Source organism: Trachurus trachurus (genome assembly GCF_905171665.1).
Source record: "Trachurus trachurus genome assembly, chromosome: 20".
In the NCBI taxonomy this organism is placed as follows: domain Eukaryota; kingdom Metazoa; phylum Chordata; class Actinopteri; order Carangiformes; family Carangidae; genus Trachurus; species Trachurus trachurus.
Window position 1 is genome coordinate 24,190,624 of NC_139911.1, and position 27,235 is coordinate 24,217,858.

At 43.0% G+C, this 27,235-nt stretch overlaps 2 protein-coding genes across 2 annotated transcripts in view; both read left to right on the plus strand.

The window, feature by feature from the left end:
* The window catches only part of tubb6 (tubulin, beta 6 class V), a 403,096-nt gene that overhangs the window by 169,451 nt on the left and 206,410 nt on the right, over positions 1-27,235 (plus strand). The window lies entirely within an intron of this gene.
* epb41l3a (erythrocyte membrane protein band 4.1-like 3a) overlaps positions 12,427-27,235 on the plus strand; it is a gene marked incomplete at both ends in the record, with an annotated part of 37,915 nt that continues 23,106 nt past the window's right edge. The window contains 12 exons of the mRNA XM_083995330.1: positions 12,427-12,516; positions 12,604-12,783; positions 14,313-14,417; positions 14,508-14,550; positions 14,641-14,716; positions 14,810-14,931; positions 17,513-17,609; positions 17,689-17,776; positions 20,380-20,424; positions 23,603-23,755; positions 24,864-24,961; positions 26,257-26,432. Of these exons, the coding sequence (XP_083851456.1) occupies positions 12,427-12,516; positions 12,604-12,783; positions 14,313-14,417; positions 14,508-14,550; positions 14,641-14,716; positions 14,810-14,931; positions 17,513-17,609; positions 17,689-17,776; positions 20,380-20,424; positions 23,603-23,755; positions 24,864-24,961; positions 26,257-26,432 (1,273 nt within the window). The remainder of the gene's footprint in view (positions 12,517-12,603; positions 12,784-14,312; positions 14,418-14,507; positions 14,551-14,640; positions 14,717-14,809; positions 14,932-17,512; positions 17,610-17,688; positions 17,777-20,379; positions 20,425-23,602; positions 23,756-24,863; positions 24,962-26,256; positions 26,433-27,235) is intronic.

Below are 27,235 nucleotides of genomic sequence, written 5' to 3' on the forward strand. Positions count from 1 at the left end.
GTTTGGACCGAAACACGGGTCTGTCAGTCCCTCTGCTCTGCTCTGAGCCGAGGAGAAAACTTTTCTTGTATCCTACAAGTTTTATCCAATGAGGAGAGAGAACGGCATAAAGGGCTGTGTGTGCAGCCAAGGGATGCGCGTGAATGTGGTGACGTAGGGACGAGGACCAATAGATCCATGACGAGGGCGGGGGCTGCTAACTCCATCGGCTGACAAGACGTTATGGTGCGTTCAAGGCAACCCGTAACTCGTGTTTTTCCGACCTGTGAAGTCGTACCAGTTCGATCCGGTACGAGTTCACGGGTCGGAAGTTACGAGTGGCCGTTATAGTGACTTTCACAGGTAAAACAGGTCGGAAAAACACGAGTGGGTTGCCTGGAACGCTACAAAGTCGTAAGTCGTGACTTGAAGCTGTAATTTACGGTTTCAAAAGCCTGCCTGGAACGCAGCATTAGCCAAAACGACCGGATCGCTTACTTCTGCTTTAACTACTCAGCTGTTGTTAAGTTACGTCCATAGACTGTTGCTAGGCTACACAGGTGTGTCTCGGTACAGGTAGAGTGGTCGGGGTATGACATCGTTTCACACACTCGCAGCACACAGCTCTTCTAAAGGTAACGTTGAGCCTTCTTTGAATGCATGTTGCCCGCCGTGGCAGCTGAGTGGGGTGTGGTTTAGCCTCAGTTTTTTCACTGCGCAATGGCTGCGTGCGTAACTGACGTGTTCAGAACGTCACTATTTTTGAAAAGTGCTACGTTCGGGTGCTGGTTTGACGTCGCCGTCCTTATAATGACGTCACACATTTGCCTTTGATGATGCTACGTCACAGACATTTCCCTTTATGTCTGTATAGCCTAGTGTGTTTTATCAGAGACAAATAGGATTTTGGTTTAATAGGGCGCACATTTAAAAAATGTAGTGTATTATCCACCTGAACTTATTGCTTTAACATCATGTATTATGTTCTTATGTTCTTCTTGGAACTGAAGGAAAGTGTTTAGTAACAGTAATAGATGAGACATGAGTGACCCTTGTGAGATGCACCCTAGGTGAATGTGTTTTTGTTGTTCAGAGCCTTAAGCTGATGTTCAGCCTCGTCCGAAGGATGAACTCAAAGTCGTAAAATTATATATAGGCTAGATCCTGTCTTGTGTTTATGAACACAATACATGAACTGTGTACGTTAGACAGATACAGGTATTGTTTGGATTTACAGAATGCTTCCATTAATGTTGAACAGTTAATGCCTAATATGGAAAGCTATATCCTTATGTTGGGAGAAGGTGGAGTTTCGGAGTTAGAAAGTATATAAAGATTGTGGTTTTGAGCCATAGAGAGAGATCTCACATTGGCACCATGAGATGCTCCAAGATTCGACATTTTTTGTGCACTGCTCTTCTTCTTGTTAATAAACTACTTTTTGAATGCAAGTGAAGACGTGTCGGCGGTGATCCCTTCTTTTCATCAACACATCAATATACCACAAAAACAAACAGGAGTTTAAAGGCCCTGTACGGAGCTTTTAACTGGACACGCAAAAAGTCTCTGGTTTCTGCTGATGTGTCCCTGTTACCTACAACAGCAGATGAGCCCATCAGTGTGAAGATACACTATTTCTAAGTAGTCTAATTCTAGACCTCTGGAAGGCATGGTCGGGTAGGACCACTGACGAAACGATACAAATAGATAGGCTACATTACGCTGCATAAAAAAAAAAAAAAGTCAAGTCCCGTCTTCTTTCCGACGTTTCCAAAATAAATCTTCATTCCGCCGCCAAAATCAACACTAGCAGATCGAGCAAACTGCTTGTGTAACATGTCTATCTTTAATAACGTTGTTCAGAGAGCGGTGTCAGCTGTGCAGGGCGTCAGTGCAGACCCCTCCCAGTCCCCACAGCCCACACCTCACACCGAACCCCCCTCCCCCTCCCCCCTGTCCTCCTGGTGGAAGGTGGGGGCTGCAGCTGCCGTGGTGGTGGTGGGGGGTCTTGGTGTTTTAGCCGCGTGTCCTTCAGCCCGAGGGGCCGTGTTGTCCTACCTGGGGGGGACAGCCCCTCTTGGTCCCAGCTTGACGGAGTGCTTCATCACAAACAACAGACCTCATCATCTCCACTCACTCCTTCATGACTCAGTACTTCTTTCCTACTTGGATTGAGATTCTGCGAAGAGTCTCAGATCATCTGGCTGACAACTCCAACAAATCTGTTTCTGGGCTTCTTGTGCACAAAGTCCTTACAGGCGAATGGGCGCCTTGTGTTTCACATTTCACTTCTCTTTAGCTTGCACTTCCATAGTCCTGTCCAACTTCAGTTTTTTCTTTCTTTCCCCTTTTGGCTTCTGAGACGCTCTTAGTTTGTTTTTTCTTCTACACTTCTTTTCTTCTGCTTGTTTGACCATCTGATCACTTCACCTTTCTGCTGTCTTTCAGTCTTTCACCCATTCAGCTCTTCTTCTTTCTTTTTCTGTTGTTCTGCCGTTAACACACTTTAACAACCCCCCCCTGTAACAACATCTATTACACGTCTGTCCGTCCTGGGTGAGGGATCCCTCCTCTGTTGCTCACCCTGAGGTTTCTCCTGGTTTTCCCTGTTAAAGGGGTTTTCCTGCTAGTTTTTCCTCAGTCGATGTGAGGGTCTAAGGACAGAGTATGTTGTTCTCTCTTTTTATGTTTTATCCCTGGCCTCTGCTCTGTTTTCTTCTCTCTGTCTTTTTCTCTCTTTTAACCCTCCTGTTGTCCTTCTCAAATTGACCCAATCTGTTCCCTTTCTCCATCCTTCCTTCTTTCCTTCCTTTCTCCCTTCCTTCTTTCCACAATCATTTTTCCCTTACCTCTTTCCTTCCCTTCGTCCTTACTTCTTCTTACTTCCTCTTTTTGATCCAATTGACCTGATCTGTTCCCTATCCCTCCATCTTTCTTTTCTTCCCCTTTCCCTTCCTTCTTTCCTCCCTTCTTCCTTCCTTCTTCTTCCTTCCTTGAACAAATCTGTTCCCTCCCTCAATCTTTCTTTCCTTCCTTTTCCCTTCCTTCTTTCCACAGTCTTTTTTTCTCTCCCTTCCTTTCTTTCTTCCTTTTTGACCCAATTGAAATTTGTTTTCATTCATTTAGTATCTAACAGAAGACTTTTGTTGGTTTGTAACACAGAAAGTCACATTTGTACTGATGTAATGTGGGTTGCCAGCTGTTAGTTTTACAGTTTACTGTTCTCTATTTTACAGTATGTTACTGTGATAATACCATGCACTGAATTACAGTCCAATGTTCTTGATTTTTTTTTCTAGTCTGGATTTTTTTTTTACGTCCTTAGGACCTCTAAAATAAAGATTTTAATGATCCCCAGAACAAAACCTGTCCAAAAAGTATTTTCGTCAATGTTTTCTTACCCTACCTGCATGTGGGATTGCTGCCAGGAATGCCGTTCAGACTGTCTTTCAAAGACTGTAGCACGCTCAAATTTTGAGTGAGCTCAAAGTTAGATACCAATGTATTCAAGACAACCTCAGGTTTCCAGTGTGACCAAGCCGGTCATACACCTGGTCAGGAAGAGGGCTAAAAACCTCATGATTTAAAGTCACATGAAAATGTTGTGACGGAAAAACAGCCATCACCATTTTTATAAATGGTCCCTTGACCTGTCACCTCAATGGAAATGGTTATAGGCCTCCCCTATTAACTCCAACACAATTACACACCAAAGTGTCACACTCACCTGCAAATCCAGGACTCAGAACTGCTCTTGTAAAGATAGGAACATCACATAACTCAGTGAGCCCTTTAAAGGGATAGTTCACCCAAAATTCAAATTTCACTCGTTATACTCACCCTCATGTCGACTAAGAGCTGTGAGAATTCAGAGTCCTCCGTGCCTTCTCTGAGTTACGGGGGGGGGGGGGTCCGCGCAGCAGTATTTGTCCATATAATGGTTGTCAATGGATACCAACTTTCTTCGTCCAAAAAGACACACCAAAAAACATCCAAATACCTCCATACTGCTCGTCTGTAATGTCCCTCTTGTATTGAAGCCCCGACATGAGAAATTGTTCCGAAAAAAATTAAATTAGTCTATATTTTAAGCTTGTTTGTAGCAGAAGCTGCCAGTGTCTCGGTTCACTGCTCTTCCTGTGTCAGTGCTGATTTGCACTGACCGGCAGAACAATTTCTCATGTCGGGGCTTCAATACAAGAGGGGCATTACAGACTAGCAGTATGGAAGTATTTGGATGTTTTTTGGTGTGTCTTTTTGGATGAAGAAAGTTGGTATCCATTCACAACCATTATATGGACAAATACTGCTGCATGGACCCCCCGTAACTCAGAGAAGGCACAGAGGAAATTTGAATTTTGGGTGAACTATCCCTTTAAGCTCAACTATCCAAAACTGCAAAATTGGACAAGCCACCATTTTGTCACAACCATTAAGCAGGCATGACAAAGAGAGCAGGAGGCAACACAATTAGTTAAATAAAACTAAACATGCTTAGATCAATTCAAGACTCAAAAATGCTGTGAGGTGTGGATGGAAGTGAGTCAGGCGGCCTTCACCTTCATTTCATGAAGCATGCTAGGATACCTGATGTCATGAGCCAGTGTAATCCCAATGTGAGCGATCATGCAGCATTCTGATATGTTGTTGCTTAGTGAGGCTTCACATACACCATATTTTCAATGTTCGTCTATGTGTTGTCTTGTTAGTTTCTGTCCCTGTATATGATTTATTTTAAAGAGGTTTCAGACAATCTTCCAGAAGCCCATTAAAAAGCAGCTGATTGGCTAAGGAGAGCTCGGCCTCCCCCTATTGGTACAAGTGGTTTTGCCCTACCTACAGTTTGGTGTGGACCTTTCTGAGTTGTATCAGATGCTGATTTCCCTCTGTGTGCAGTGTACAGGTTTCAGGTTGCCCCAGCGTCCTAGAGGGGAGAACACTGGTTATTTTTTCACATGTTTGAAACCTTATTTTATATATTTGGTGATGTTTTTATTGATTCAAGTTTGGCATTGTGTATCATGCATTTTCTGTGTTAAAAACAAACTCAACTAAAATTTCTGCTTTACAGAAATTTTAGTAAGGCCTGTCTAAGTCACTAGATGGCACTGTTGTGACATTTTTTTCTCCCCAAATGTGGCAGTAAACACCTTTTGTCCCTTGCAGGACACTATATTTTCAAATGTGCTTTGCAATGGACCGAGAGCAGAGTAATAGTTTTCCCCTTTTACAGGATAAACCCAAGCACCTTGGGCGCTGAACAGCTGAACACAGTGTCAGGTGGATCCAGCCCCCTTTTCAGGAACAACCTATCATTGCTGCTGTGTAAGAGTGTCATACCCCCCTGAGACTACATTCTTATGACATAAGGCTTATTTCTAACTATCAGCTGACTCTCTCTGCACCTGCACCCAGGTGCAATGGCTCGGAGCCTGTCTTATTCCTGTCCTGTATTCTGCAGTTTGTGGACCTTTAACCTTCCTGAGCAGATTAAAAACATCTCTGCCTTATTCAGTTCATTTTCAGCAGTCACAGACATTTCCATTATATAATGTTTAAGGCTTAACTCTCAACAATCAGTTGATTTCAGTATTGTTAACTTATATTATAAAACCCATAACATCAGCCAGTATGAAGAGATCCCTCTCCAAGCTGCTGGTACAGGATCTCTGCATTTAATTACAGCAACCAAAACACATTACAAGTGTTTGGCACTGACTGTTCCCATAGAAAAGGTGACAAATAACAAATTGGGAAGTATTTTGGATTTTTAAATTAAAGGGTCCCAACCCTCTATAGACTTTAAACTTTGGGGATTTTCCTGTTTTGTTGTTTGTCTGTTTTTGCCTTCACAGTTTGTTATCTGTGGGTCTGTGGTTTTACATTGTGGTAATTACACCATCTAGTGGAGTATCTATATGTCCACACTCCCTCTATAGGCCACCTGTTCTGAGTCGAAGGTCCCTCTTTGTGGAAGACAGATATTAAGGGGTTTGACCATGTGATGAAGGCTTGAGGCTGAAACATGTTCCAGTTTATTGGTTTTTAAGGTCTCACATTACCATGCTGTTACAATAAAGGCTTTTTAATAGTTTTAAAAGGAAGTGCCTTGGAGTTTGTTTGTTTTCCCATTATTTCTAGGTTTGTGAGAAATTCTACTTAAGAGCCAGGGATGACTGACAATATGACGTTATGCTCAGGCCTTGTTTCTTTAGCTGTGTTTGGTTTATCCCTTGTTAAAGAACACTGATCCATCCATCCATCCATCCATCCATCCATCCATCCATCCATCCATCCATCCATCCATCCATCCATCCATCCATCTTCCTCTGTGAACACCTTTGGCAACAGGACAAGGCATTTTGTGTATGAGTGAGCATGACAGCTAATATGAATTATTACTTACTCAGCCAATGACATTATAGATCATTATTAGATACATAACTGCAGTTGTGGAGCTGCTGTGTCTGATAGTGGATAGGAACATATGCCAATCTTAGATATTAGCATGATTAGGGTATTACTGTAAATTACAGTGGCAAGAAAACTCTTATCAAATGAGTATTCATATTTTTGAGTCATTTATATACTTCATATATCTGAGGGAAACAGTTTGCTACTCAGGCAGTGTGCCACGCTCCCTGTTTTGTCAGAATAAAACATTATCCCATCATGTTTTGTCAAGTTTGGCCAATACATAAATCAGTGCAGTTACCAAGAAGAGACATTTACATGGGTCATCGTATAAGTTATATGAAGAAATTTCATGGATCTGCTTAATTTCAATTTAATTCAAAATAAAATCTGAATGTCTTTTTGAAATGAGCCTGAATGTTCAATTTAAACAGTTAATCTCTACCGGTTTCAAGATGCAACTTGATCCGGATCCAAGAGGGAAGATGCTTGCTAAAGATTCAGACACTGCACTGAGTACCGGGCAGAGGTCCATGTGATGCCCACCTTCTATGAATGAGCTGCTGCCCCTGTAGTGAAATGATCCATGTTATGATTCATGTCCATATAGTCAGACTCTTTGACTCTTGACTGTCTCTGTCCTGCTGAAGGTCCAGGCCTGTCACAGAACCAAAACCCTGACTCCACTGGTCTGGGGACAACAAATCCCAGAGTTCTCTGTTGGGACACCATCATGACTGCGTAAATCCAGAACAGCTGTATGCCCCAGCCCCCAGCCCGTGATTGAAAGTGTGTGTGTGGGTCTGTATTTGTGTGTGTGTGCGTGTTGTGTATGTGTGTGTTTTGGAGCAGGGTGGGGGTTGTTAATCTGTGTGGGCGGGGTCTGATGTGTCAGACCAATAATCCATCTGAACAACAGACTGGACAAGAGAGAGACAGAGAGAGAAAAAAAACGAAAGATATTTTTATAAAAGTACTTTAAGCGTCATCATCTTCATCTTCATCTTCAGCACTGAGCTGTGTTTACACCTGTACAGGTAAAACCTTAGTTCCTATTAATATACTTTACAGCTCCATGTGTGTCTAGTCTACCAGTGATGTTGCTGTTTCATGTCATCGTATCTGTTCTCCATCATCACCATCATCGTCGTCATCATCATCATCATCATCACTACATCCTTTTAGATGCTTCATGTTTCTTCAGATTTCGACAGTAACTCTTTTAACAGTGTACCAGTATGTTTCTGAATCCGGCTCTAGTGAACATTGTAACTGGTTCTTACTGGTTTTGAACTGTAGGATGAAAACATGGCTGACCAACAGAGAAACTAAACAGGCTACTGGGTTTGTACATGATGCAGGGGTGTGATGGAGATTTGTCTGGCAAAGCTGAAGTGTTAACTGTACTTTTATTGATTGATCATGGATTCACATGAAGATAATCAATTTTCAAAATACTATTAATACAGAAATACTTGCACAAAATAAATTAACCTGTTGTCATCTTCTTCCTTCTCCTCTTTTTCGGCCTCCATCTTTATGGATAACTTCTTTTGTCAAATTTGCTGGTGAGTAACACACTTTGATTGATTTCTTCGATTTCCTCTTTCTGAATCGATCTGGTACAGATGAATAATAACAGTTAGGTAAACTGTATTAACGAGGATATAGAAATCAAACAGTAGCTGTTCTGAACCAAACACTTCATATTAGCCTATACTGTCATTATGTCATCAAATAACACTGGACTGTGTATGTGTTATTCATTAACATGCTTCATTATTACCAGACAGTTCACTTGCAGAGTCTGACAGATTAATACGTCCATTTAATGTAGGACTTAAAATAAAAACAGATAAACTGAGGGAACATTAGATTAAGTGTGTGAGTAGAAGACATCAGAGTCGTCACTTCATACACAGAGTACCACATATGTTGTATAGCCTACACAAAGAAGCTCAAATACAGTTTACTGTAATAGCAATATTTATAAAAAAAGTATTCTTGAGGGAAATTACAGATTTGCAATATAAAAAGTAAGTTAATCAATTAAGAGCAGAGTAGCCTACCACACAAACCTGAATGAACATAATGGGGTGATGTTTTGACCAAACAGAAAGAGAGGCAGACCAGTGGCAGATCCCCAAAATATAATAGATAGATAGATAGATAGATAGATAGATAGATAGATAGATAGATAGATAGATAGATAGATAGATAGATAGATAGATAGATAGATAGATAGATAGATAGATAGATAGATTTATTGTCTGCCCCAAAGGGTAGCAGAAATGTGTCTTTGACAGGGCTCATCACTTTACATACACTCAATAAAAACACAGTAAGGCAATAAAAACATCTACAAAAAAATAAAAAAAATAAAAATAAAAAGCACAATAGCAGCAAGTCATTTTGGGTTGTTTAGGTTGAAGTTCTTCTACTGTTGAGGGCTGTGACTGCAGATGGAATGAATGATTTTTTGTGGGTTGATTTTCTGGCCAGGGGGACTTTGTACCTCCTGCCTGAAGGGAGGAGGGTGAATGAGGAATGGAGAGGATGTGAAGGTTCCTCTGTGATCAAGATGGCTTTCCTGATCACAGAGCGCTCATACAGATGGGGCAGTGGGGTTTGTGGTGAACCGATTATTTTGCTGGCTTGAGCTGTGATGCGTGATAGTTTTGTTTTCTGTTTGCTGGTGAGGAAGTTGTACCAAGATATGATATTGAAGGTGAGAATGGATTCTATGAGTGACCGGTAAACCATTGTTAAAATCTTTCTGCTGACATTAAAATATATAGCCTAATAAATAACAATTTATATAATTCATTACATAAATGTTATGTAGGATCTAATAGATATGCACACATTCCTACAGTTGTGCATTTACTATAATTCCATTATAATAAGTGTGGTTAAGCTGGGTGAGTGAAGTAAACATTTACAGTTTGCTGTCATACTCACACTTGTCCGTAATGCGCTGCTGTAGTCTGAGTGGTCAGGTGGCAGTGTCGTAAAAAGAAGTGAAGTGCCGTCCTGACATCCCATAGCCTCCGGGTCTGCAGGATGCAGCAACACCTTATTACCGGTCAGGCTCCGCAGGCTCCGCACTGTGCGTCTTGGCGTAATGACGTCAACGCCCCGCCAGCGTGCGATAGGGAGAGTGATGACGTAGTAAAAAAAAATAAATAAATAAAAAAAAAGCGACCGGGAGGAAGAGGGCGAGCGTCCTGCACGAAGACAGGTAAAGATGCTGCTTTGATTTAAACTGGGTGGGGAGGAGGTTATTGATCACTGATGTAGGACTATCAGTTTCTTATCGATAATCAGATTGAGAGACAGAGTGTGTATCAACAGGGAGCATGATTTCTGCCTCATCACTGCAGCTCCGTGTGTCTGAAAGTGTGTGTGTGTGTGTGTTTGTGCGCGCGCGTGCATGTCGCAGCGGGGTGTTTCCTGCTGCAGGACGACAAAAGAGTCAAAGACGTCGGGACACTCCCGAGACAGCGTCCACTGAGGAGCATGCGGTGTCTCCTCTCCGTCAGTGCGTGTTGCTTCCTGCTCATCGGTGCGTTTGCATGAGGTGTGTGTGTGTGTGTGTGTGTGCATGAAGGCAGAGAACCCGGCTTTTCATCTAAAAGTCAATGTCCATGACACTATACTTCCAGGCCTACACACATTCTCTAAGAACTACAATTATAACACAGCTCACAACACCATCAGAGGAAAAAAAAACATGTTATTGATGCTGGGACACAGAAGGAATGAACAGATGAATAATAGTAATCAGGGGTGCAGATCCGATGTCAGGATCGGGGGGACACAAAAGTGATCTTTTTTTTTTTTTTGCCCATATGCAGCTCATACCATGCTACCATAAATCATAACTTTGTAGAGGCTCGCCATATCATTCAAAAAGTATTGCACAGGGAATCATTTATTGTGCTTTACCTGTCTTGTAAATTTGTCCTAAACAGCCAACAGCGTGAATCACTGCTTACTTAACTCTTATATTACTAAATCATAATTTTAAGGGTCTGGGACATGTAATGTCTACTCACATTCTTATCTTTCACCTCCCTCCGACGCTCCCAGATCCACAATTCTTCTCACCATCTTCCTATTCTCCCAGTGTATGGGACTACTTTATGCACGATTAATTGATATGGATGAATATCAAAATATGAAGCCCTAAAATTGAGGGGGTCGTTTTTAAAATAAAAAAAAGCCTGCTGATGTCATCAGCGTCAGTGTAAGAAACTACCCATTCATTTGCATAGTGGAGGAGACCAGAGATGGAATGTGGAGTCAGAAATATATTTGTCAAACATGTTCCACCATTTCAATCATTTATTTTCAGATGAATCTAAAATGTGAAGAATGTGAAGTCTGAAAATACATTTGTTCAATTTTGAATAATTTGGGGTATTTTTATTGGGCGGGACAATTCGTGTTTTCCAGAAATTGGAGGGGGACATGTCCCCCCTGTCCTCCCCGGGATCTGCACCCATGATAGTAATAGATCAGAGTCAAACTCCTGAAACCTCTTAATCTGGACTGATTGATGGAGGAAGGACAGAATTGATAATATCACATTATAATATGAAGCACATGTTGTAGTCCCACCCCCCAGCCCAGGCCCCACCCAGCAGGCAGATACTACTCCTCTGACCCACATTGTCATCCTTTTCCTCATCTGTCTGATTCCAAACCAGATTACACTAGATTGTCTTTCAATCCTAATCTTCCTCTGGCCCACTCCTCCCCCCGTCCAGTCAGCATGGCACAGCAAGTCACACCTGACAGCTGGATGGGTCATGGTAACCGTGGAAACCGTTAAGTTGTTTGCATGGAAGTTGAAAGTTTTCCTGTTATGATATGATGAACAAAAAAAGAGGTGCAGCCAGGTGCTGAGTCCAGGGAGACGAATATCAAAAAGAAGAAAGGACTCGCCACACTGTAGGAGCTCCCAAATATACAAACATTTATTAGAGGACTATAAAAAGGACAACGTTATAACACACATATAAAAAAGCCCATTGTCATCTGGCCGGGGACTACAGCAGGATATTTGCCATGCTGGCTAAAGCTGCCCTTTTCACTGTATTTAATGCAGTTGATTAATTGGGACTGTCCACGTACAATAAAACAATAAAGTAAAGTAAAGTAAAGTTTCGAGCAGTGCGCTCTTCGTCAGGTCAATTAAGACAAATGCTTTCAGGTGTTCATTAAAGAGGAACTAAGCAGGATTTCTCCCGTGGCTCTGCTACATTTTTACCTTCATTAAAAAGATCCGGAGTAATTGTGATAGTTAACTACATGACTTGTGACTTGTTAAAGTGAGAATGGAGGCTCTGTCTTTCACCTGGCGTCTCACTGAAAACCAACCTGTAACATCAGTGTAGTAGCTACCTGGCCGCCGCCCCGGTGTCCCAGCTCTTGTCTCTGCTGCACCGCAACACAAACATGCTCCATAACCCATAATCTTTTGTTTAAGACTACACAAACATACACGTTGTGACATCGTATATGTTATATAACGTTATCCACCGCTTCATTTATTGATTTTGGACTTGCATAGTTCCCCTTTAAGTAGATACACAGGATCCACCCATGGGCGTGGATGAGTGAAACACCACCGGTCTGACAGTAAGTGACGACATGGTCATTAAATCAACAATAAAAATACAGTGTAAAGTTATTCATAGACGCATGTCGGCCATTTTTAAATGAAAATAAGCAAACATATGCAAAATTATATGAATCAGGAAAAACCCTTTGTTTATTTAAGTTATTTTTCTTCCTGATTCATATTATTTTGCATATGTTTGCTTATTTTCATTTAAAAATGGCCGACATGCGTCTATGAATAACTTTACACTGTATTTTTATTGTTGATTTAATGACCATGTCGTCACTTACTGTCAGACCGGTGGTGTCTGCTCCGACAGTGTGGCGAGTCCTTTCTTCTTTTTGATACTGTTATGATATGATGTCACTAATTTGGTGTCTTTGCTGTCTCTCAGGTGAATCACCATGACGACAGAACCAGGTGAACCACAGGAGGCCCAGCCCCAAGAGACTGAGTCTTTTCCTAAAGCTGCTGCCCATTCCACGCCCAAACAGGTAGAAACACAAAGTAGAAATCATACAGTAAAGATCAACAATCAGGTTGGTATCATCATTTCAAATCTGACATATGTGTCTCCTCAGGGCGGGGACTGTGCCCTGACCCAGAGCCAAGCACAGAGCTCATTGGCTGAAGACACCACCAGCAACTTGTCTTCAAGCAGCCGGATCGCTCGCTCTCCAGCCAGGAACCCACTGAGCTTCAGGACCATGCAGGCCAGAGTCACCCTGCTGGACGGCTCCGTCTTCACCTGCACTGTGGAGGTGAGACAGGTGGACGCAGCTGAGGGGGAATGGGACGGAGGACTCACTCTTAACCTGCACAGTGAAGGTCAAACAGGTGTAGACAGGTGAAAAAAGCTGAAAGTGAACCTGCACTGCACAGGTGAGACAGGTGTAGACAGGTGAAGACAGGTGAGAATGAGTGTGCTGGATGACTCATTCTACACCTGCATTGTGGAGGTGAGACAGGTGAAGACAGGTGAGAGTTAACCTATAGGATGGCTCACTCTTCACTTTAAAGGCGAGACAAGTGAGTTAGGGGAGACAGGTGGAGACAGGTGAGAATGAGTGTTAGACAGCTCATTCTTTATCTGCATTGTGGAGGTGAGACAGGTGGAGACAGGTGAGGGTAAACCTGAAGAATGGCTCACTCTTCACTTTAAAGGCGAGACAGGTGAGACAGGTGAGAATGAATGTTCTGGACAGCTCATTCTTTACCTGCAATGCGGAGGTGAGACAGGTGAAGACAGGTGAGACAGGTGAGACAGGTGGAGACAGGTGAGAGTAAACCTGAAGGATGGCTCACTCTTCACTTTAAAGGTGAGACAGGTGAGTTAGGGGAGACAGGTGGAGACAGGTGAGAATGAATGTTCTCTACAGCTCACTCTTCACCTGCACTGTGGAGGTGAGACAGATGGAGACAGTTGAAGACAGGTGAGAGTAAATCTGAAGGATGGCTCACTCTTCACTTTAAAGGTGAGACAGATGGAGACAGGTGAGACAGGTGAGAATGAATGTTCTGGACAGCTCAATCTCAAACCTGCATTGTGGAGATGAGACAGGTGAGAGTAAACCTGAAGGATGGCTCACTCTTCACTTTAAAGGCGAGACAGGAGTGACAGGTGGAGACAGGTGAGAGTAAACCTGAAGAATGGCTCACTCTTCACTTTAAAGGCGAGACAGGAGTGACAGGTGGAGACAGGTGAGAGTAAACCTGAAGAATGGCTCACTCTTCACTTTAAAGGCGAGACAGGAGAGAATGAGTGTTCTAGACAGCTCATTATTTACCTGCATTGTGGATGTGAGACAGGTGGAGACAGGTAAGACAGGTGAGACAGGTGGAGACAGGTGGAGACAGGTAAGACAGGTGAGACAGGTGGAGACAGGTGGAGACAGGTGAGACAGGTGGAGACAGGTGAGACAGGTGAAGACAGGTGGAGACAGGCGAGAAGTGCAGAGTCTAGGCAGCTCACTCCTCACCTGAACTGGGCAGGTGAGACAGATGAGACAGGTGAGACAGGTGAGACAGGTGAGACAGGTGAGACAGGTGAGACAGGTGGAGACAGGTGAAGACAGGTGGAGACAGGTGAGAAGTGCAGAGTCTAGGCAGCTCACTCCTCACCTGAACTGGGCAGGTGAGACAGGTGAGAATGAGTGATGCGTGATGATGATGATGATGATGATGATGATGATGATGATGATGATGATGATGATGATGATGATGATGATGATGATGATGATGAAGAAGATGAAGATGAGTGTGTGCTGACAGACTCTACCTCTGGTTGTAGAAGCGAGCTCGTGGCGTGCAGCTGTTGGATAAGGTCTGTGAGCAGATCAACCTTCTGGAGAGAGACTACTTCGCTTTGTCCTTCAGAGACGCAGACAACAACAAGGTTTGTGTCGACATGTCTCTACCTGTCTGTCTACATGTCCACCTGTGTTTCTTACTCCCTGATCTCTGATCTTTGACCTTTGTCCGCCAGAACTGGTTGGATCCATCAAAGGAGATGAAGAAGCAGGTCAGAGGTGAGTTTGGTGCTGATTGGTCAGTCGTGGCCTGAAGGGGAAACTCAGGTGAACTGTGTGGTAAATGACTCCCTGTTCTTTGTCTCTCAGGCGTTCCTTGGAACTTCTCCTTTAATGTAAAGTTTTATCCCCCCGACCCCGCCCAGCTGTCTGAGGACATCACCAGGTTGGTCCTCTTCCCCGTCAGTATGAGCTCAACACGGTCTGGTAGTGTTACCAGGACCCTTGAGGAGTCTGATGTCTTCCTTTCTGTCCACAGGTACTTTCTGTGCCTGCAGCTGAGACAGGATATTGTCTCTGGTCGTCTTCCTTGTTCATTTGCAACTCACACCGTCCTTGGCTCCTACACCGTCCAATCAGAGCTTGGAGACTATGACGCCGGTATAACCTCCTACCCTGCAATACCCCTCTTGCTTACTACACCCTGCTGTACCCTTCTAATCTACCCCATTACACCCTGCTGTACCCTTCTAGCATCCCCCATTACACCCTGCTGTACCCTTCTAGCATCCCCCATTACACCCTGCTGTACCCTTCTGGTATACCCCATTACACCCTGCTGTACCCTTCTAGTATACCCCATTACACCCTGCTGTACCCTTCTAGCATCCCCCATTACACCCTGCTGTACCCTTCTAGCATACTCCATTACACCCTGCTGTACCCTTCTAGCATACTCCATTACACCCTGCTGTACCCTTCTAGCATCCCCCATTACACCCTGCTGTACCCTTCTAGCATCCCCCATTACACCCTGCTGTACCCTTCTAGCATCCCCCATTACACCCTGCTGTACCCTTCTAGCATACCCCATTACACCCTGCTGTACCCTTCTAGCATCCCCCATTACACCCTGCTGTACCATTCTAGTATACCCCATTACACCCTGCTGTACCCTTCTAGCATCCCCCATTACACCCTGCTGTACCCTTCTAGTATACCCCATTACACCCTGCTGTACCCTTCTAGCATACTCCATTACACCCTGCTGTACCCTTCTAGCATCCCCCATTACACCCTGCTGTACCATTCTAGTATACCCCATTACACCCTGCTGTACCATTCTAGCATACTCCATTACACCCTGCTGTACCCTTCTAGCATCCCCCATTACACCCTGCTGTACCCTTCTAGCATCCCCCATTACACCCTGCTGTACCCTTCTAGTATACCCCATTACACCCTGCTGTACCCTTCTAGCATACCCCATTACACCCTGCTGTACCCTTCTAGCATCCCCCATTACACCCTGCTGTACCCTTCTAGCATCCCCCATTACACCCTGCTGTATCCTTCTAGTATACCCCATTACACCCTGCTGTACCCTTCTAGTATATCCCATTACACCCTGCTGTACCCTTCTAGCATCCCCCATTACACCCTGCTGTACCCTTCTAGCATACTCCATTACACCCTGCTGTATCTTTCTGGCAGACCCCATTACACCCTGCTGTACCCTTCTAGCATCCCCCATTACACCCTGCTGTACCCTTCTAGTATACCCCATTACACCCTGCTGTACCCTTCTAGCATCCCCCATTACACCCTGCTGTACCATTCTAGTATACCCCATTACACCCTGCTGTACCCTTCTAGCATCCCCCATTACACCCTATCACCCTTCAGCGATACCCTACTGTGTCAAGCTGTATCCTTTTTGACATTCACGACTACCAATGATGGGAATAACGGTGTTTCAAATAATGGCGTCAGTAATGAGTAATCAAAAAAGTTAGTTTTCTCGTTACAACGACAATAAAATGCACCGTTATGCCGTTACTTTACTCAAGATGTCCAATCAGAAACTGTTTAAAGGTATAATATGTAGGAATTCCCCCATCTAGCGGTGCGGTTGCATATCGTAACGTATTCTTGATGTTGCATTCAGGTGAAATCGGGCAGACGTCAGACAGACAACAGACGCTGCATGTAACAGGATAAACAAGCGTCTATGTAAACAAGTGGTCCACCAGCACGAGGCAAAACAATACAGGCCTGACAATATGTTGCCATGGTGATGTCGTATTGTTTACCTGTTTTACCGTCTTTCTCTCGTTTAGTAAAATGACATCCGGTTGGTTTGCCGACGGCCGTCTGCCTGACTGCACCTGAATGCAACACCAGTGCCTCCGTCCTTCCTCACACTACACAGTGGTGACAGTTTTAACAGGCCGAGCCCACAGCTCCACTGAGTTTCTATGGTTACCTACGGTCACGCTGCCACTCAACGTAAAAAAATGGCGATGCAACATGGCCGCCTCGGTTCGGTGCGTCGCCCACTTATGTATTTGTAACGACTTGTAACAACTCATTCTAAGGTACCAGAAAGCTGTGATTCCACTTCAGTGAAATACGTATGAAATAAGTTACATACTGGGGCTTTAAGTGTAGTGAAGTGACGTTATATACAGTACACATATGTATGCACTCAGAAAAAAACAGTTTATCTGGAACTAACCAACTCACTCAGTATTCCTCCACACAGGCAGGCTCCACGACGCGCTTTATCACTCCACCTATCAGACATTTAGATCGGCAGTGTGCGGAAGAGGCGGAGTGATACAGCGCGTCACTGAGCCTGTCTGTGTGGAGGAATACTGAGTGAGTTGGTTAGTGCAGTAGTTAGATAAACGCGGGTTAGGGAGGGAAGTCCAAGTCATTTGACATATTTGAGCATTTTATACAAAATTAACACAATAGTTACTTTCCATGTAATTCATTACTTTTATCAAGTAGTCACTCTTGCTAACCAAGTTACTTTTGGGGGAAAGTAACTAGTAACTATATCTAATTACTTTTTCAAAGCAACATGCCCAATAGTGCCGACTACTGTAGCCTAAAAGGCTTCAGTACTGCAGGGTACCACAGTGGCAGTACTCTGTCCACCTGTCTGTGTCTGTCCCTCTAACCTCTATCTATCTGTCTCTGTGTGTAACTGCCTGTCTCTCTGTGTGTTTTTCAGATGAGTGTAGTACAGATTACATCAGTGAACTGAGTTTTGCTCCGAATCAGACCAAAGAAATGGAGGAGAAGATCACGGAGCTGCACAAAAGCTACAGGTCATAAAATATGAAATGTAAACATTGTCAACAGTCCAACCCAAACAGCAGCAGTTAAAATGAGTGTATGTGTTTTTAGAGGAATGACTCCAGCAGAAGCAGAGATGCACTTTCTGGAAAATGTAAAGAAACTTTCCATGTACGGAGTCGACCTTCACCATGCAAAGGTAAAACACACACAGCAATGAAACAGCCTGTTATGTTCTACTTGGATAAATCGGATGATGAATCAGTCAAACACAACATACACTACAACCTCAGTTGGAACAGTTCATCAGCAACTCCTAGTCTGTATTTATGTGGGGTATGTTCCACCATTTATCAGACTAGGTGACGCTTTACGTGCTTGGGTGCTTTCATCATTCACATGTAACTCTGTTGCTGTTTTATTCTTTATTTCAGATACAATATTTAACAGATTTGAAGAGGGTCATCTCTGAGTTTGCTAGTTGTGGTGCTTTGGTTTTACAGAAGGTTTATTTGGATTTTTATATGTATTAATTTTAATTTCTTCAATGACTTTAAGAACCTATTGGGGATTGTTTGCAGCGCAGTAATGAAAAGCAGGTGTGTAGGGAAAGGATGCTGGAGCACACGGTCAGTTTTAGCAATTTATTAAGGTGCGGTTGCTGACGTGGAGTCTTCTTCAGAGTAAACAGAGCATTTTTATAAATGCAGTCCGTCAGCTGAAGCGCGGAGGTTCTCCATCTTTATTCAAAAGCAGGTGTGTTTCTGCCTGACTTACAGGACTAAATAATTAGATTGAATACAGTATATATCAATATTACCGGCAGTGCCCTGAATAATTGGATGTGTCAGACATCCAGTTTTCACCTTTATTGATGCTAGAAGAGAATTTGCTGCAACTTGATAGTTAATGATTTTGATTTATATTATTTGGGATTCTTATATAATATTTCAAATAGCTTCTGGATCATCACCCTGTTGCTCCCCTGCATCACACTATCAGTCATGTGAAGAATATTTTGGTTACATCAGTTATTGTTATTCACAATGTAGTAAAGAAATACAGGTGAGTCTCCTTATGAGTTAAATTTCAGTACTGAATAATTATCAGTATTATACCCATCTGCAGAGTTCCTCTGGGCATAAAATTAAACGGATGTCTTAAATTTTGTGTCGAACTTCCACTTTTACTTATTATCTCTTTAAAAGTATTTAATGGTAGTAAAAATCGTACTCTGTGTCAAATAATGGTTCATATTTTTGATTTACATTATTGCTGTAGATTAATTTGGCCAGAACATATTAAAGTGAGTGAGTGTTGGAGAGCTGCTGACGCTCTGCTCTCTGCTTCGCAACAGTCAATCAATCACCAATACATGACCTACTTCCTGTTCACGATCAATCACATCTGTGTGTGTGTGTGTGTGTGTGCGTGCGTGCGTGCGTCAGTGATGGTTTTTCCATCATGGCTGTTTGTCATTGATTGAGTCTCAGTGAAAGAGTGAAGTCTGCAGATGAAACCTGTTCATGTTGGTCATATCTGAAGCAGCAGTCAGTGCTGAGATCTGATCACAGATCAAACACACAACACTGCGACACAGTAGAAGCATTTAAATGCATTCAGTACGTTAAACTGTTTTGCAGTCTGCCCAGTAGCATAGTAACCAAAGTTAAAGGATAATTACTGTTTTTTACAATCTGGACCTTATTTCTAGCATAAAATACGATCATTTACTCACCCAGATAACTTTGGTGTCATTACAAGTCGTTCCGACGAAATTAGATCCATGCGAGAGCCGCGTATATCCGTATAATGGAGTCTACAGGGCAGTGCAATGCAGCCTCTAAATAACACATTATCCACCGTGAAACTCGTTCATTTCACCAATATGTTGTTATGATAGGCTAGTGCTATTCCCCTCTGAGTCCGGGGTTAGCTGTTATCAACATCCGGGGTCTGTAGGTTGACCTACTGACCTCTGACCTGGATGATGTCATCTCCGACCGCTGCCTGGCTCATTCTGATAATAGTCATTCTCCATTTTTAGCGCAACTAGCCGGAGCTTTAGTGAGTCCAGGTTGTGGAAGCTGAACTTCATCCAGCTGCTCATTTTGTTCTGACAAATCAGAAACACGCAGAAACGAACCATAGCATTAGCGGTAGCGTCGGAGATGACATCATCCAGGTCAGAGGTCAGTAGGTCAACCTACAGACCCTGGATGTTGATAACAGCTAACCCCGGACTCAGAGGGGAATAGCACTAGCGTATCATAACAAAATATTGGTGAAATTAACAAGTTTCGCAGCAGATAATGTGTTATTTAGAGGCTGCACTGCGCTGCACTGTAGACTCACATTATATGGATACGCGGCTCTCGGCTGAATCTAATTGGTCGAACGACTTGTAATGACACCAAAGTTGTCTGGGTGAGTAAATGATCGTATTTTATGCTAGAAATAAGGTCCAGAATGTTAAAAAAAACGGTAATTATCCTTTAACGACAGCAGAGAATTGGTGAAAAGATCAAGAATATAACACTGACGTGTGTCTCTGGTTTCCAGGAGATGTAGTTGAGTTGAGTTAGTCTGGAGGAGGTAAGTCCAGGAGAAGTGGTCAGTCCAAGAGAAGTGTTAGCTTTAATGCTAGCTTTGACTGGTTTAAATCACAGTTGATCAGCTAACAGTTGTGGTAGCATTGCTGTCTCTAAGTGATGAGATACATCTGGACCAGCTGTTGCTCTTCTCTGTCTTTGTGTGTGGTGTGCCTGTCTGTGTGTTTACCTGTCTGTCTGAATGGAGTAGATGGTAGGAAGCCGCTTTGATTGCTTGTCTCCAGCTCAGTCAGAGGTAAGACTTCCCTGTGTGTAGGTGTGTTCATACAAACATGCCATCCTTGTTTTCCCTGTATTTGTAGAATTAGTTGTTATTTTAATTTCATCATTAAAGTTCTCCTCAGTTGTTCCTACTAGACCCAGACCCCCCCCCCTCCCTCTCCCCCCGATCCTCCGTGATCCACCCTCCACTGGTCATGACCCCGCCCATTTAAAGCTTTGTTAGTTGACCTACTCATGGAGCAGCTAACTCTTTTGTTTCCTTGGTCTCTATCTTGCTCTGGCCTTAAAGGAATAGTTCAACATTTTGACAAATTTGTCTATCACCATAATCCCTATAGTTTTAGGAGTAGGTTCATTACCTTTAAAGTAGAAGTAAGTGATCCGGTGGTTTTGGCTAACTTCCTGTCAGCAGATGGAGTTAGCAGTCCCCGCCCTCGTCCCTACGTCACCACATTCACGTGCATCCCTTGGCTGCACACACAGAGAGGACCGCCCCTTTATGCCGTTCTCTCTCCTCATTGGATAAAGGTTGTAGGATACAAGGAAAGTTTTCTCCTCGGCTTACAGCACAGCAGAGTGACTGACAGACCCGTGTTTCAGACCAAACACTCTATAGAAGTGATTGCTGTCGGAAGATAGAACTATTTAAGACTTATATTATTAACACAAATATTCCACTTACTTCTGCTTTAATTGTCGGTGCAAGCTGTTTTTAGATCAGTGGGGCAGAGACGTGAGCTGCTCAGCTAACACAACAGAGGCACACGGTACTTTCGCGTTTCCCTCATCAAACTAAATACTCAATCAAACAACTCCAAAACACTCTGGTGGACAAGTTGTGACCTGCACATTCGCCACGCTATGAGATAATAACATATAATGTAACAGTACGAGACACATGAAGCAAATACTTAGAACTAACGGCTGAGCAGCCGTGTCTGGAATGTAGTTACGGCTACGCATTTGCCTCGAAAACAACTCTGTCTCGTAATGTTTCATGAATATTTCATAGCGTGGTGAATGTGCAGGTCACAACTTGTCCATGAGAGTGTTTTGGAGTTGTTGGATTGTGTATTGTGTATTTGATGAGTTTGATGAGGGAAAGGCGAAAGTACCGTGCTCACATCTGCTCCGCCGATCTAAAAACAGTTTGCACCGTCAATTATAGGTAATAAACATTTTGCCAAAATGTTGAAATATCCCTTTAAATCTACAGAGATTGGACATGTCTCCCCTGGCTTTAGTCAAATGGACGAGCTGCACTCTGATGATGGTGTCCACCCCCCACTGTGACACACACTGCAAGTGTATTAGTGAAACAGTGAATGAACGTGGGGGTTGCCACGAGCAACAGGCAGGAAATGTAGAGTTCAAAAGTCAAGTCAATAATGTCTGACCTGCAGGTCCCCAGACCCCAGACCAGTTTAGTTTACAGTCACTCTAGGATTAAAGGAGATATCCATTAACTACAATATGCTCTTATTATGACTTCTACCATGTTCATGTGTGTATGTGTGTGCATGTCTGTGTGTGTGTGTGCTTGTCTGTTGCTTGTAAGAACAAGAAACATCAGGTTAGTGTTTCAGAAGTTGTCCACTGAGAGACAGAGAGATAACTCAGTCTCTAGTGCTTTCCCTACTGAAGACTCCCTAATGCAGCAGGAGAGTCAGTTTGTCATTGGCTGTTTCAGTCCTAACAGAGCATGACTGCAGCCTGCACAGATACAAGGTCACAACCTGATAATAATGATATTAATTCATTTGTATAGCACCTTTCATAAAGAGTGCAGCTGTGATTTATAGAGGTGTGTAAATACAATTCACAGTAGAATCTATAAATTAAAACAACAACAAATTAATCCAGTTTTATAATGAGACCAGTTTGCATCTTTTCATGACATAATTTAGTTTGCCCGTCTGAGTGATGGCACCATGTCAGTCTCTGCCCAGCCGTTGTGTGAGTGAGAAGAAACTGTAGTGAGAGGAATGGAAAACATAGAGGAAAAAAAATAATTCACCCTGCTCCATTTCCACTGACACCACTGGGACACATCTCAGATGTTATCACCTTGAGGGGAAGAAGCAGCTTGACATGGCCCACTTACATCCAGGCTTATGTACACTAAGACCTGGTCATCAGCAGAGCATCTTTCATACAGAGCTTATAAAACAAAAAAAGGAAAGTTGTCATATTGGCATTTAAGATGCAGATGAAGACTGATTTCCAAATGTCAGTCAGTGTTGAGTAACGCAAGAAAACATTCGACCTTAACACGAGCTGACTCTGCAGCTTCTGAGCTGTGCAGTGAGTTTAAAGGGATAGTTCACCCAAAATTCAAATTTCAGTGAGAATTATCAGAGTCCTCCGTTCCTTCTCTGAGTTACGGGGGGGTCTGTGCAGCAGTATTTGTCCATATAACGGTTGTTAATGGATACCAACTTTCTTTGTCCAAAAAGACACACCAAAAAACACCCAAATACCTCCATACTGCTCATCTGTAATGTCCCTCTTGTATTGAAGCCCTGACACGAGAAATTGTTCTGAAAAAAATTAAATAAGTCTATATTTTAAGCTTGATTGTAACGGAAGCTCCCAGTGTCTAGGTTCACTGCTCTTCCTGTGCGTGATTTGCACTGACCGGCGGAACAATTTCTCATGATGGTGCTTCAATACAAGAGGCACATTACAGACGAGCAGTATGGAGGTATTTGGATGTTTTTTGTGTCTTTTTGTTACGAAGAAAGTTGGTATCCATTGACAACTATTATATGGACAAATACTGCTGCGCTGAGCCCCCCGTAACTCAGAGAAGGCACGGAGGACTCTGAAAATTCTCACAACTCTTAATCGACATGAGGGTGAGTAGATAATGAGTGAAATTTGAATTTTGGGTGATCTATCCCTTTAAATATCCCTGCTTTACTTATTAGAAGCTGCTACCTCCATGGTTGGTCTAATATTACTGAACTGATGTAGTGTCATGTTCTCAACATAATAAAGCTGTTCATAGAGTCAGTCCAACATTTGATCACATGGTCATAGATGACTAATCTATGTAAAATTGTCACCATAGGAACAGTTGTTACATAAGTATAGAGATGAGCCTCATATTAACGGGATATATCATCATATCACAAAGAACTCGTCTTCATTAACGAATCGATCAATGTGTGTGTGTTGTGTGTGAGTAGGACTCGGAGGGTGTGGACATCATGCTGGGCGTGTGCAGTAGCGGTCTGCTGGTCTACAGGGACCGACTGAGGATCAACAGGTTCTCGTGGCCCAAGATCCTGAAGATTTCGTACAAAAGAAACAACTTCTACATCAAGATCCGCCCAGGAGAGGTGAGGTCACAGCCGCGGGCGGGGTGATGATGATGATGATAACCACCTCACTGTCTCACAGCAACCAGGTCTGCACTGCTTCAGCATTCACATCCTATTCACAGAGAGCAAGAGTAGCAGTAGGTGTTGAACAGCATCATGTGGGTGGTAGGTTGTCATCAATTACATTTGTTGAGACTGTCATGTAGTTTTTGGTAATGTAGCGAGGACATTAAAGGGATTGTTCACCCAAAATTCAAATTTCACTCATTATCTACTCACCCTCATGTCGACTAAGAGCTGGGAGAATTTTCAGAGTCCTCCGTGGCTTCTCTGAGTTACGGGGGGGTCCGTGCAGCAGTATTTGTCCATATAATGGTTGTCAATGGATACCAACTTTCTTCGTCCAAAAAGACACACCAAAAAACATCCAAATACCTCCATACTGCTCGTCTGTAATGTCCCTCTTGTATTGAAGCCCCGACATGAGAAATTGTTTCGCCGGACACAGGAAGAGCAGTGAACTGAGACACTGGGAGCTTCCGCTACAAACAAGCTTAAAATATAGACTTATTTAATTTTTTTCTGAACAATTTCTCATGTTGGGGCTTCAATACAAGAGGGACATTACAGACGAGCACTATGGAGGTATTTGGATGTTTTTTGGTGTGTCTTTTTGGACAAAGAAAGTTGGTATCCATTGACAACCATTATATGGACAAATACTGCTGCGCGGACCCCCCCGTAACTCAGAGAAGGAACGAAGGACTCTGAAAATTCTCACAGCTCTTAGTTGACATGAGGGTGAGTAGATAATGAGTTTTGTTGAGTTGAAATTTGAATTTTGGGTGAACTATCACTTTAAACCAAATGTATTTGACTTTGATTACAAATATTGTATTAACAACAGTAACTGGAGGATTGACCATTCTAATATGTAATATTAGAATTACACTTATACAGTAATGTATAATATTTTTTATTATTGTAATACTAATATATATCATAGCTGATGTTTGAACAACCTGTGTAATACTGCTCAAAAATGTGTCACAGTGCCACCTGTCCTTCGAACTAAAGCCAGTAAAATGTGTGTGCAGATCAAGGGTCTCTGTCTCTGTGTCTCCAGTTTGACCAGTTTGAGTCGACAATTGGTTTCAAGCTGTTCAACCACAGAGCAGCAAAGAGATTGTGGAAGGTGTGTGTGGAGCATCACTCCTTCTTCAGGTTAGTGCTGTTGTGTTCAAAGCAGTGTAATTAGTGTAATTAATTAGTTATAGTCACTAGTTACTATCCCCAAAAGTAACTGAGTTAGTAAGAGAGTTACTACATGATAAAAGTAATTAATTACCAGGAAAAGTAACTACCGGTATTCCTTTTTTTTATTAGGGCCACGGGGCAATTGCACCGAGCACTGAACTGAAAATAATGTGTATATAGCGTTCACTTAAAGGGATAGTTCAACATTTTGGCAAATTGGCCCATTGCTATAATCCCTATAGTCATAGCAGTAGGTTCGTTACCTTTAATTGTCGGTGCAAGCTATTTTTAGAACAGCGGAGCAGAGCCGTGAGCTGCTAAGAGCTACATTACGGAGGCTAATGGGATTTCTTGGTTTCCCTCATCAAACTCATCAAATACACAATCCAACAACAACTCCACAACGCTCTGGTGGACAAGTTGTGACCTGCGCATTCACCACGCTATGAGATAATAACAGAACGTTACCAGACAGAGCTGTTTTAGAGGGAAATTCATGCAAAACTGCTGATGCACGTTTCCGTCGGGGGCAGTTTTTCAGCAAGCAGTCTCTGTATTTACCTATAAAACAACTCTGTCTGGTAACGTTGTGTTATTTTCTCATAGCGTGGTGAATGTGCAGGTCACAACTTGTCCACCAGAGCGTTTTGGAGTTGTTGGATTGTGTATTTGATGAGTTTGATGAGGGAAACCAAGAAATCCCATTAGCCTCCGTAGCGTAGCTCTGAGCAGCTCACGACTCGGCTCGGCTGTTCTAAAAATAGCTTGCACCGACAATTAAAGGTAACAAAACTACTGCTATGACTATAGGGATTATGGCAATGGGCCAATTTGCCAAAATGTTGAAGTATCCCTTTAAACAGGTGTATTATTTTCTGATGGGACTTCTTGAGTCAAGTAACACTGAGTAACGGTGCACTTTATTGTCAGTAATGGTAATGGTGTTGTAATGGGAAAACAGTAACTTTTTTGATTACTTGTTACTGAAAAAAGTAACGTTGTTAGTAACAACGTTTATTTTAACCCCGTTATTCCCATCACTGGTTCAAAGTCATGGCACCATGTGTGGTGTGTTTGAGGTCACAGCGTCTGGCTGTCTATGTTCAAGGTCATGTCGTGTGTGGTGCATTGTGGTGCATTCAAGGTCAAGATAGGACACGTCAATGTCATGAACCACAACAAACCATCACAGCGTTACCTTGAGGTCAGGGTGCGTTCAAGGTCATGTGACGTGTGGTGTGTTTCCCTCTGCTCCCTCACAGGCTGGTGTCTCCTGAGGAACCCCCCAAGAAGTTTCTGTCCCTGGGATCAAAATTTCGTTACAGCGGTCGGACTCAGATTCAGAGTCGCAGAGCCAGCTCTCAGATCTCCAGACCAGCACCCAATTTCCCACGATGCATCAGCAAGAGGAACATACTGAGCCGCAGCCTGGACGGAGGTAGTAATCCATATTCCTACTGTTTCCAGGAGTAATGGAACTGGAGTACTGGTCCCAGGCCCACACGTCATACCATTAGTACTGTTCTTGGTAACTACTATTGGAACCTTTGGTATTACTGGTCCTAGTGGTCTTAGTTCTACTAGTAGTATTGTCCCAAGTACTTCCAAGTGGTAGTGGTCACAGTAGTAGCACTGGTAATTGTAGTCACGGTTGTAGTTCTGGTCCCAGTTGCAGTGCTGCACCTGGTAGTAGTTGTGATACCAGAAACCTGCTACAGACGGCTAGCTGAGCTGGTTGAGCTGTCTGCAGCAGGTTCTGGGGGTTCAGGTACAGCAGTCCAGTTATACTATTCATTTCAATTCAATTCAAAAACACTTTATTTGTCCCTGGGGGGCAATTTAGCACATGTCACAGACCTAACACAGCAGTCAAGGGTTGACAAACACAGATAAAAAACACAAAAACACACACAAGTAAAGTGCTTAGTGTAGTGCGGTTGTAAAGTACTTAAAGGGATATTTCAACATTTTGGCAAATTCGCCTATTGCCATAATCCCTATAGTCTTACGAGTAAGTTCATTACCTTTAATTGTCGGTGCAAGCTGTTTTTAGATCGGCGGGGCAGAGACGTGAGCTGCACGGTATTTCCACGTTTCCCTCATCAAACTAAATACACAATCCAACAACTCCAAAACACTCTGGTGGACAAGTTGTGACCTGCACATTCACCACGCTATGAGATAATAATGTAACAATACGAGACATTATGAGTTGTTTTCGAGGCAAATGCGTAGCCGGAA